This window comes from Pseudophryne corroboree, chromosome 8 (genome assembly GCF_028390025.1).
Source record: "Pseudophryne corroboree isolate aPseCor3 chromosome 8, aPseCor3.hap2, whole genome shotgun sequence".
Taxonomy (NCBI): domain Eukaryota; kingdom Metazoa; phylum Chordata; class Amphibia; order Anura; family Myobatrachidae; genus Pseudophryne; species Pseudophryne corroboree.
The window spans coordinates 338921265-338933974 of NC_086451.1; the positions used below are offsets into that span (position 1 = coordinate 338921265).

The 12710-nt window shown below is 43.2% G+C and overlaps 1 protein-coding gene across 1 annotated transcript; it reads left to right on the forward strand.

Annotated features, from left to right (window-relative positions):
* The first annotated feature begins 4739 nt into the window (after positions 1 to 4739).
* On the forward strand, positions 4740 to 7165 carry GPR101 (G protein-coupled receptor 101). Its single transcript, XM_063935672.1, has 2 exons — positions 4740 to 4867; positions 5255 to 7165. Exon 2 carries the CDS (start codon positions 5511 to 5513, stop codon positions 6780 to 6782), a length of 1272 nt encoding a protein of 423 aa, XP_063791742.1. The 5' UTR covers positions 4740 to 4867; positions 5255 to 5510; the 3' UTR covers positions 6783 to 7165.
* The last annotated feature ends 5545 nt before the right edge of the window (positions 7166 to 12710 follow it).

Consider the following 12710-nt stretch of genomic DNA (forward strand, 5'->3'; position numbering starts at 1 on the left):
ACATGTAGAATACTCAAGTGTTTGTAAAGACACAGCGTGGTATACAGGCGGCTTTACAAGGGAGACCTTGCCCTGCAGTCCCAGAGACCAGCCACAACTATACTTAGAAAATGGCGACCAGCGTCTCAGTCAGGGTGTGAGGGAGAGTGTGAGGCAGCTCCAAGGCGGGAAAATCTGCAGTAGATGTCGCCCTGGGTTGGGGAGAGGCTACAGGTCAAGCGCTGGCTCCCATATGCTGGACTTATTATTTATTACCAGTTATTTATACAGCGCACACCTATTCTGCATCACTTTACAGAGAATATTTGGCCATTCACATCAGTCCCTGCCCCAGTGGAGCTTACAATCTATATTCCCTATCACATGTACACACAGACACATTCACACTAGGGTTAATATATATATTTATTTATTTTTGGGATCCAATTGACCTACCAGTATATTTTTGGATTGTGGGAGGAAACCGAAGTACTTGGAGCAAACCCACGTAAGTATGGGAGAATATACAATCTCCGCACAGGTAGAGCCATGGTGGGAATCGAACCCATGACCTAATGCTAACCATTACACCATCCGTACTGCCCTGACTTCCACCCCAGGTACTAGCGAGCCTTATTAAATCGGGCGTTAGTACACCCGACCTATGCTCTATTGCCCTGGTGGTCTAGTGGAGTCTCTGCTCAGTGACAGTGTCCACGCCACCGCCGCGACCCGTCTCCCTAGGTCGCAGATGGAATGCGATTTAATGGCGGATATTGCCTGGGGGACCCTCTTACCTCCTCCCCGTAGCAGCCACGCGAACCAGGAGAGCGACTGCGATCATGTGCCTAAACCCAGAACATCTCCGCTGCGGGCGTATGCGACACCACTTTGGAGGTGATGGAGCCGCAACGCTGAATGTCACACAGACATACAGCGCTGACAGCCCGGTTTTGAAGAAATTTTCTGTCAGAAAAAGCTTTTTCAGGGCTGCCCAGTGCAGCCCACCTGTTAAGTGACCTGCTGCTGCAAACACCAACTGAAACTGAGCTCACAGTACCTGGAGGCGGGGTTATAGAGGAGGCCCCAATGCATACTGGGACAGCCTAAAGCTTTATTCTGTTGGTGCCTCTGGATCAAGATCCACTCTACCACCGATGTTTTCCTGTGGAAACTAATGTAACCTGCTGCAGAAATATTTTTATGTTAATTGAAGACATCTTATTTGATTAATGATGGAGGCATATACATGCTGGTACTTGCAGTGCCACAAGTGTGCAATATAAGTAGTGCCTCCATCAATAATGTGCTGAGTCAGACGCATCCCCGGCCACTTTTCCGATCAGCCGCGGTAACCTAGTTACATCCTTATGCCAATGCGAGAATCCACTTACAGGTATGTATACTAACAATCTGTGCATCTGCATGTGGAAGCCTGTCCACTGCTTTTACTCTCTTATCATTAGTTGGTGGGCTTGCACTGGCCCCATGCTGCTTTCAAAAGATCTAATTTTTGCCCGCACGCTACAATCAAGCTTGGAAGCCACATACACGTCCAAGTCACCTACATAGCATTCCCATGAGACAGAAGAGTTCAGTGCGCTCGCATAGTCACGCCCAGTCACCGTCTAGAAATGCCCATTTTACCGACAGTGTGCTCTATTGATGGACGAATCAATCCATACACACTAGCAAACTCCATCTGATGCAGGCACAGACTGTGGTGTATGTGCAGTGTGCTGCACTCTATGAGATCTGTGTGCATTGAAACGTGTGTGATTTAGCAATCACTATGAGCGGGTGGTATTCATGTGACCGGCGGTCAGCTGACCGACAGTCACATGACCTCCTCCACCATCCCGACGGCTCACTATCCCAAAGGTCAGAATGCCGACCAAAAGGGATTATTTCCACTCGTGGGTGTCCACGACACCCATAGAGTGGGAATAGAACCCGTGGCGACCGCAGGTCGCCACCGAGCCTGCAGCGTGGCGAGCGTCGGTATGCTGCCGGGATCCCGGCGTCGGTAAGCTGACCGGTGGTCAGGAGACCGCCGGTCAGCAGTACTACACCCCTATGAGCAACTGTAACACCTCCATCAGCCATATTTACACTTATATCCAATTCTCTATACCCAGATAATCTTTAGCTGAGATTTTCCTATGTGAGAATGCCTCCAAAAAGCCCAGTTACATCTGTTGGACCATACATTTAGATGTGATGGAAATATATGTTATGAGGCACGAGTAGCGTGGAAACACAAATACATGGGAAAAAGTAGTGATAGTCAAAACAGATAATATACACTGCAAATAACATGGAGCATAACTGGGGTCCTTAGAGCATATTTGGTCAAACACAAGAGCACATCTACCACGTCAAGGAGAAGTCCAACAGATGGGTCCCTAACATTACTAATTCTGACACGTAAGGACTTTGGGGTAGATTTACTAAATATTCTAAAACAGACATAGCAACCAATCAAATTCTGTCTATCATTTTCTAGAATGAAAAAGATAATTTATAGGCAACACCTCCACTTTTCATTTTTGGAAACTGTTTCTTAATGTGTGCTCCAGAATCTTCTTTTTCCTAGTGTGAAAACATGCAAGATATGCTCCACAAACATGTATATATTTAACGCTGCAATGGGAGAAGTTGCACATGGCAACCAATCAGCATTGAAGTAACATTTATAATTTGCATACTTTACAATTATACAGAGCAGTTCATTTGTTGCCATGTGCAACTTCTCCACTGGCTCACTTCTCCACCATTTTCACTGATTAGTGCATCTCCCCCATTAAGAGAGCATTTGTATACCTGTTCCTTCCTGGGTTTGTTGTGTCCATTTGTTTTCAGTAACAGTGCAGGCTGCAGTCACACAAATGCAGATGTAAACAGCTGTGTGTTTGATCTCATATGGATATTTTTCTGTTCTACTTCCATCTTTAATGTACATAGAGTGCATGAAAAATGTGCTCATCCGTATCTATGCCTTACAGATACATAATCCTGTATAGAACAATTAGAACAACAATATTCAATATATATACATTTGATGGTAGCTGTGTATTGTTCTAGAAAATATTTTGTAACATACAGGTGTCTGTTTGAAGTCTATTAAGGGCTAAATGAAATTTGTAGCTGTCACAAGGTAAATGTGATAGCAGCTTTAGGCTTCAGGTCAAAACGCTTTTAAGTAAGAAACTGAACATAAAGGACTACTTGGAATTACTAAGTATTACCGCCATTGCTCTACTTAACTAGATACCAATAAGACATTTGGGAAAGTATGTAATAAGTCAGTGCTTTGAGCATAAATGTGCACTTAGCAACCAATAGCATCCAAATGTGTAATGTCATCTTCCAAACTGCACTAGGCAACATAAAGGAACCTTATTGGTTGCTATGGGTTACACACTATTTGTGAACATAGTATATTTTCATTACATAACTGTGTCTTCAGTACTGTGTATTTTTATTCAAATTGACATATCCCTAAGCTGTAAACAAATAAAATAGCATATTCTTTATTAACATTATAATTGAAATTATTACAATTTTTTTTTATATTGAAGTCATGGAGTAATAGTACATACAGAGTTGAAAACATTGATTATTTGCATTTTATGATTACAAAATTAGCATTAATAAAACATTTGTTATTTTATTTTTTGTATTATGAAGCATTTAACCAATTTAACAGTCAATATCCCATTCCATCTAGACGTAAATGATTGTCAGTCATTTATTGTGTTCAAATAATGACAGGTAATAACGTATATTAAATAGCATGTGTATACAATAATATATATATATATATATATATATATATATATATATATTTCCTCCTAATTTTTCAGCACTCGTGTCCTGTATCCTTTAAAGGAAGGTGGTGGGGGAGGGGGGGGGGGGACAAAAGCAAAATTATTACATTTTATCCTCTTCAATCTCAATTTCGCATCAGGTTTGCACTGAAGGCACTTTATTACATTATTACATATGCTGTATTGGTATTAAATCTCTGAACACACATTATCAATGTACAATGGCTTTATTGCCAATATTTCATATCCATTTGCGTAAAGATTACTGTCTGGTAATACAAAAATATATCAGAAGATAAGTGCTGTGGGAAGTGAATGCTTAAAATGAGCCAATCCATCCCCAAAATGACAGCGGTAAGGCGTAAGGAGTACATAATGAACCAAAAATGTGCTTTTCCAGGCAGTTGTGGAGACTGACGTGTGATAATAATCTGTGGGCTTGTTGGTATCTGTGAGAAAATTAGATGAAAGCAGAGATTGTGCTGTCAGTGCAAACGATTTATTATTATATGACTGCTGGTAATACTAATGGCAATGTGTGTGAGAAGTTATTTGCTCTTGAGTATCTGCTCAGATGCAGAACGTCACATGTAATTAGTCCCAGTGTCATAGAGGGCACATTTAGTAAATATGTGTCACATTACCGGGTGCAGGCACTCATTGGCACTGCCTGACAGAGAATGAGACAATTCTGTACTGCACAATGGCTGCCGCCAGGGGCTAAGGAAGCCCTGCCAACTTCATTATTTAAAATTGAAAGTCATTAGAGAAGGAAATATGTAAAATGTTTTAATGCAGCAATCTGCTGGTGGTGAGAGGAGTCTGCTCCCTCTGCTTGCTGAAAAGCATCTCCATAGCTTCTGAGGAAGGGAGCATTGGGGGGAGGGCTGGAGAGACAGGGGAGAGGAGGAGGAGGAGGAGAGGGCTGATTTCTCTCCAGCACCACTGAGCTGTCCAAACCACAGAAATAGACACAACGGGGAGGGGGCATGAAGACAGATCTATCATTGTATCACCTTCCTCGGGACTACAGGGGATAAGACAATGCTCATCAACAGGTAAAGAGACCCTTGTAGGTTTCCTTCTCACCCTTATTACAGACCAACAATGCATGGAGGGGAAGTTATAGCTAGATATAGTGTACATCCCCTACCAATAGGATATATATAGATATATATATATATAGCTATATATACATACATATGTATATAGATAGATACACATACATATGTATATCTATATATATATATATATATATATACACACACACACACACACACACACACACACACACACACATGTATTGTGAAATTGTATATAATTAACACTTCACGGTGACACTGCCATTGCTATTTAGAGTAATACACATGTGTCTATCGTCAGATCCCTGCATTTCACCATGTCACTGAGAAAGCACAGTATTAATGTCTGCGTTCATTACATAGGCCGCTCTGGAGAAGAAGTGACCATGGGCAACCTGTGAAGTCCCGCTGTATGCGCTCTGAGTGCCCCTGATGCAGTGGGAGGATGTTGGATATACCCAGCACACTATGTACCATGGAACATGTAAGGATGAAATAAGCATGTAAGGATATAATAAGCCCCACCAGCAGCACTCTCCTCTCAGCTGCGGCACACAGCCCCTCACCCCCTGCCAGATGATGGAGGAGGAGGTGTGATCAGGGGGCTTTGGGGTCCACCATGCAGAGGCTGGCTGAGCGGAGGGCCACCGGGAACCAGAGCCATGACTTCCCAGCAGATGCAGCAGGATCCCCCTCCATGCCGGACACGGTGCTCAGGATCGCCCTGATGATCTCTCTGCTCTGCCTGTCTCTCTTCGGGAACATTATGCTGCTGGTGGTTTTCCATCGCAAGCCGCAGCTGCTGCAGGTGGCCAACCGCTTCATCTTCAACCTGCTGGTGGCCGACCTCCTGCAGACGGTGCTGGTGATGCCCTGTGTCATAGTCACCTCCCTGCCAGACATCTGGCCTCTGGAGCACGGTCTCTGTGGGGCGGTGGTTGTGCTCATGCACCTGTTTGCCTTTGCAGGGGTGAACACCATCACGGTGGTCTCTGTCGACAAATACCTGGCCATCATCCACCCATTGTCCTACCCCACCAAGATGACCCCAAAGAGAGGGAGCCTGCTGATCTTCTTCACCTGGCTCCTCAGCCTTCTCCAGAGCACCCCTCCCCTCTATGGATGGGGCAAAGTTGAATTTGATTTCCAAAGCCACTACTGCAAAGTCCTGTGGGCTTCAAGTTACTCCTACACCCTGCTCAGCGCCTTATTTTCCTTCATCCTACCAGTGGGCATCATGCTGGCCTGCTATGGCATGGTGTTTAGGGCTGCCAGGAGGCAAAATGCATTAGTTCATCCAGTCCACGCAAATGGATGTGACAGGTTAGATGGGACAAGATCTTCTGCATTAAACACACATGACAAAACAGGTCACCACAGACCGCTGTACCATTGCAAAGCTGCCAAGGTTATCTTTGCTATATTGTCATCCTACATTATCAGTATGGGTCCCTATAGTATCCTGAGCATTGTCTCCTCTTGTGCCAGTGCAATCATCCCCAAGTGGGTCACCTCTATAATTCTAGTTCTATTTTTCCTACAGTGTTGCATCCATCCCTACATCTATGGATATATGCACAAGAGCTTGAAAAAGGAGTTCCTATTGTTGTTGCATGGATTTTTTTGTAAGCAGGTGCACCCTCAAAATGCCATAGTAGACAGTTATATTATTCTCACAGATGGACGAATATTTCAGTCCCACTTCTCTACTGGCCCAACAGTGAAATTCCTGGAGGAAGAGACTACTATATCAGTCATCACTGGGAAAAGTCTGAACAATCTAAAAATAAAAGATGGCAAAAAGGAAACCAGTTCTGCTAATATATCCCCAGAAAAACAAACGATTCAGCAAAAGACAGACCTTGATTTACCCCATCTCATTAGCTGCTAAACAATACTATATAGTGGAGTAAATATGTTGGGGTTTCTGTATTAAAAAGTGGGTATAAAATGTAGTGGTACTGTGTGCAGTTTAACCACTTCATTGCTGGCACACACACACACACAAAAAAAGACTGTAGTGCGAGGCATTACATGTGTTTTTGTTTGGCAATGAAAGAGTCAAATCTGTTAAATTGTGGCAGCAAAGCTCTGTCTATCATAGTAGGTGTATTAAATTGACAAAATAGTTTTGTAATGAACAGAAAAATAGACAATTCAATCTATATAATAAACCTGATATTGTTCCATATTCAGAATCATGAAGAAAATCTGTCCTACAGGTGCCAGTAAATACATGGTAGAAATATGTTCTTCCATAGTATAAGTGCTATATTTTATGTTGGCCTGTTTTTGTCTTTTTTTATGCATTGCTACTGATTATAAATGCCTATGGGAAGGAACATAATTTAACTTCAAGCGAGACACTTTTCTCATCAAGTTTTCATTGTACTGTAGGATTACGCGGGCTTGTTCAGATGAGCGCATAGCAAAAATGTACTTTTGCAATTTTCCAAACGCAGTGAGACATTAATAAGCTACTCTGGGAATTATGTTAAAATTTGTATGATTGGTAACTATACATATACCCTTGTGTTGTTCAATCAAGCAGCAGCAAAAAAACAAAAATCACAGCGAAAGCTGGAAATTTTACAACAATTTTTTGGGAGCTTATTTATCAAAATGACTGACCCATTACACATACAGGAACTATAGTTTCTACCTGTTTGCTTCATTTTCAAGTGTAGTGCCTGTGTACCAAGGGGGCCATTCTGACCCGATCGCATGCTGCAGTTTTTCACAGCGTAGCGATCGGGTCAGAACTGCGCATGCACCGGCGCCGCAGTGCACCGGCACATGGCCGCCCGTCACTTCTCTACGATCGCCTCTGCCTGATTGACAGGCAGAGGCGGTCGATTTGGCCGCCGTTTTGAGGGCGTGGTCCGGCCAACACAGGCATGGCCAGACCGTGCGGGGAGTGGCCCGCAGCAGCTGCATGATGTCACACGCCGCCACTGCGGGTTGGGGAGCGATGAGTAGCTCCTGGCCAGCAGGCTAAAGCTGCGCTGGCCGGAAGCTACTCTTGAAGTGCAAAGGCATCGCCGCTGTGTGATGCCTTTGCACTTCTGTGGGGGGGGGGGGGGGGCACTGACATGCGGGACTAGCCCTGTGCTGGGCGTCCCCCCGCATGTCTGAGTTCATGAACGTAGCTGTGCTAAATTTAGCACAGTTACGATCAACTCGGAATGACCCCCAAAGTCGTGAACACAGGGGATATGATGGATATTTCCTATGTAATTTAAGACAAGATGGGAATGTTGTGATATGCATTTTTTCAAGTTCCAAAAGCTGAACGTTTTCTGAGCTTGACTACAGGAACTAACGCTATCTGTAGATGGCTTTATCCCACTGAGCCCTGCTCCTCCCTATAGGAAGAGAGCCCGATTTGTGAAGAGGGGTCCATTTGGATCCTTCCGCCTTCTCCGACACAGTGCGCATGTGTGACCTAAGGGCATGTTGGTCAGTACTACACTACTGGGACGGGAGGCGGTCAAGATCCCGCCGGCCGGAATCCCAGCGGTCGAAATACCAACGCCGGAATCCCGACCGCCACAATCCTGACATATTCTCCCTCCGTGGTTGTCCGCGACATTCATAGTGGGAGAGTAAATGAGTGTGCCCGCAGCGTGGCGAGCGCAGCAAGCCCGCAAGGGGCTGCGTTCCGCTCGCCACCCCTGTCGGGATTGTGTGGTCGGGATTCCGGCGTCGGTATTTCGACCACCGGGATCCCGTCCAGCGGGATTTAGTACTGATCCCACTGGGACACACCCTAGCAGTGCAGGGTTGGTTAATGGCAAAACTGACACAGGCTTCACTGTGACAGTTGCTTATAAGAGCTGCTGTCCCAGCATGGGAGCAATGGTAAATTGCATCAATGGATTAGTCTAACTTGCAGTAAGTCGCAGTGAGTTTGATGAATCACACAGTCTCGTTGCACATTTTGATAAATAGACCCCTAAGTATTTTTATCTTACAAGCAGATTATGCAGATCATGTTGGAATGCAATATTAGTTTACCGTATTCTTTCAATAACTCTGAACAAACACCAAGGAGTACTTTAAAAGAGTTTGTCAGGTTGGGTTGTAGAGTGATGCTAAAGTGATGCAAGAGAACTTCTCTGAAAATACTGAGAATAATGGGATCATTGTTACAAGTGCTCACATGCATCTGCTATACACAAGCAGTAGCCAGGAACATTGATCCCAATGATGTTCACATGTATAATCCACATATCTAAGATCAATGCTGAGAAGCCATGCATTTTGGCCTGTCTATCTGCGCAACAGCTGTAGGAAGTGGTGGAACTATTAAGCAATGTGTGGACCATCCTCTCTTGAAGCCCTCATTCTGGTCTTTTCAGCATGTGTGAGGATCAGGGTACTCCCAGTGGGGCCCGTGGGGCTTTCAGTTCCACTGTTATGGAACCGTATGCCCAATCAGGTCTCTGATGTGCATTTTTATGGCCCTCACATATACTCAGAGGGCCCTTGGAGCAGTGAGTAGATGTACATTGTTGGGTACCCCGCCAATAAAATTTGCTGTGGGGCCCAGTGCCTGCTAATTATGCTTCTAGGTGTTGTGACTAGGATCAATATACTTGGTACTTGCACAGTGTTCCATTGTGTTACTCTGGCTGTGAGTCACACTACTGCTCATGTAAACAGCAGATTCAGCCAGAGCCAGCGATCAATGATCAATGCCTGCTGTATTTTGTAAGCAGTTTGCTTTTGTAGTAGTCAATTTGGATCACAGCATGAGTAAATTCTTTCTAAGTGCTCATATGAATAGTACCTGAACCACACTGGCCTATTGTACCCTGAGCAATCTGGAAGTTATAGTGTTAAAAGCATAACTTTCTAGGAAAAGCCTATTACGCATGTTTGCACTGTACAATACACTATCAATGTAGCTGTGCATAAAGGAATTGTCATTAGATTAATTTTTAAACATAAGAATACATTTTGATCATCTTCATCTATTTTCAGCTTTTGGCTCTTTAAAATATTGGAATATATGTGTACTTACTATATACTACAGATCCAGGTTACAATACCAGGGGCATCTTAACAGAATTATTGGCCCTGAGAATATCAATGCACTGGGGCCCCTACCCACCCATTCACAGAAAATTCTGAAAAAAAATCTTAACCTGCCCCTCCTGCAGTCTTATGCCTTCTCTCCACATTTTTCCATACAGCGAATGTCTATCAGCACTCTGATTGGTGGATTGCACCAGCCACCCACCAATCAGCATGCTGACAGCCATTCACTGTCTGGCTGTAGGCTTGGAGGAAGGTAGAGAATGATGTTGCCTGGCTACTCTGATTGTGTGTAATTCACAACCAGAGCAGCCGGCCAGAATTCTCTACCTTCCACCTGAAGAAGCTCAGAAGATACCAGCCTGCCCCTGCTGGAAGGCCCCTAGAATTATGGGGACCCTGGCAGCTAACCAGTGTGCCTATACATTAAGATGGCCCTACACAATACCCAACATTGCATAGTGAGTTTGAACCCTCTAAAGTGCAAACTCTGATAAGTGAGGAGTTAAGCCGGGTACACACTAGGCAATTTCTGCCTAAAAAATAAACAATAAAGACATTTATGTTGTTATTGATTATTTTTAGCCTGAAATCATCCAGTGTGTATGGGGGTGATATTGGTGAATGATGCGCGCTCCCGCACTTCGTTCAGCGATCACCAATATTGAGCTGACATGCAGCTCAACCCATCAATGTCGGGCTGAGCTGCATGTTCGGGAATGCCGGCGGTGACGTCACTGATTGTTATCGTTGAACGATAACGTTCAGTGTGTATGCACTATATCGTTGAACGCTAGATCGTTCAACAATATAGTCGTTCACCACTGTCATTTAAACATCCGGTAGTGTGTACCCGCCGTAAAAGTTTAAATTAATCAGAAGTCAACACTAAAGTATTGTACTAGAGCTGGTTACACACTATACAATTATTGGACCGATTTGCCAATACAATATTTCAAGAACAAGAAAAATGGTGTAAAAATAATAAAAAATAAATACCTATTAAGAGTACAATTCTAAAGGAGAGTTGTCTTCAAATCATATTCTCCAGTTGATAATAAGATGATTTGTAGTTGTTTTTATTATGAATTTGCAATATGTGTGACAATCAACATTTATTCAACTTCTTTGTTTGCAACATTATATAAAACAGGAATTACATAGAGTTGCAACAAAGTATAAAATAATAATACAGTGTTAATCAGTATATTATCAGTTGGGATTACTATTGTTTGTGGACTTTCTTTAATGATGTAAACTTAAAGGATAACTTCTTCTAAAACTAAAACTACAGGGCAGAGTTATCAAAGTTTGGAGAGAGATAAAGAGCAGAAAGAAAAAATACCAACCAATCAATTTCTAAAACCGCCATTTTACAGGCTTTGTTGTGCTGATATGAGCTGATTGGTTGTTGCTTTATATCTGTCTATTTTATCTCTCCCCAAGCTTAGATAAATCTTCTCCATGGTTTTGTGGGAAGTTGGATGAGATAAATAATTGAATGCTCACATGCCTTCCACACAGCAACTGCCAGGACTGTAGGGGTACCAATGCATAGAATTGTCTCGCACCACTTTGCACTCTCAGCAGGCAAAGTGTTAGACCCTGTCCCAAGGCATCATTGTGGCGAGGCATGTACAGCCATTTGTGTTTTATGTAATAGTATTGTATCATTCTCTCTTCTCCACCCAAAATTCTCTATATATTATATGTATATATCATACTTGCCTACCTGACCCTCTCCACGAGGGAGAAAATGCTCTGTTCCTGGACTTTCCTGGTAATGTATGATTGCCATCACCTGTGGTGAAACACCTTTCTTATCAATTAACTAGCTCACCACAGGTGATGGCAATCATACATTACCAGGAAAGTCCAGGAACAGAGCATTTTCTCCCTAATGGAGTGGGTCAGGTAGGCAAGTATGGTGTGTGTGTGTATATATATATATATATATATATATATATATATAGAAAGAGAGAGAGAGAGTTTTAGATAGTGCTATTCTTTCTTTTCTGATAGTGTATTCTCTGTATAGTACCTAGATTACTTTTAGGGGAATATTTACTAAAGTGCAGTTTGAAGTGGAGATGTTGCCCATAGCAACCAATCAGATCCTATTTATAATTTATCTAGCACCTTCTATAACATAGGTCTGCAAACTCTGTCCTCATTACCCCACACAGTGCATGTTTTGCAGGTAACCCAGCAGGTGCACAGGTGTATTAATTACTCACAGACACATTTTAAAAGGTCCGCAGGTGGAGTTAATTATTTCATTTGTGATTCTGTGAGGAGACCTGCAAAACATGCACTGTGTGGGATAATGAGGACCGAGTTTGCAGACCTATGTTCTAGAACACAGGTTCTCAAACTCAGTCCTCAGGACCCCAAACAGTGCATGTTTTGCAGGTCTCCTCACAGAATCGCAAGTGAAATAATTTGCTCCACCTGTGGACCTTTTAAAATGTGTCTGTGAGTAATTAATACACCTGTGCACCTGCTGGGTTACCTGCAAAACATGCACTGTGTGGGGTAATGAGGACAGAGTTTGAGAACCACTGTTCTAGAAGATAATAGCTAGAATCTGATTGATTGCTATGAGCAACATCTCCATTTCTAAAAACCTGCGCTTTAGTAAATATACCCCTCAGAGTTGGGTGTCTTGTGGCTCCCCAGCTGTTAGTTCGACAGCGAGAGACCCAAAAATGTTATTTCTCTATCTCATGGCACTCAGAGTGCTTTTTTATGCACTTTATACTAAAACAACTTTAGGTGT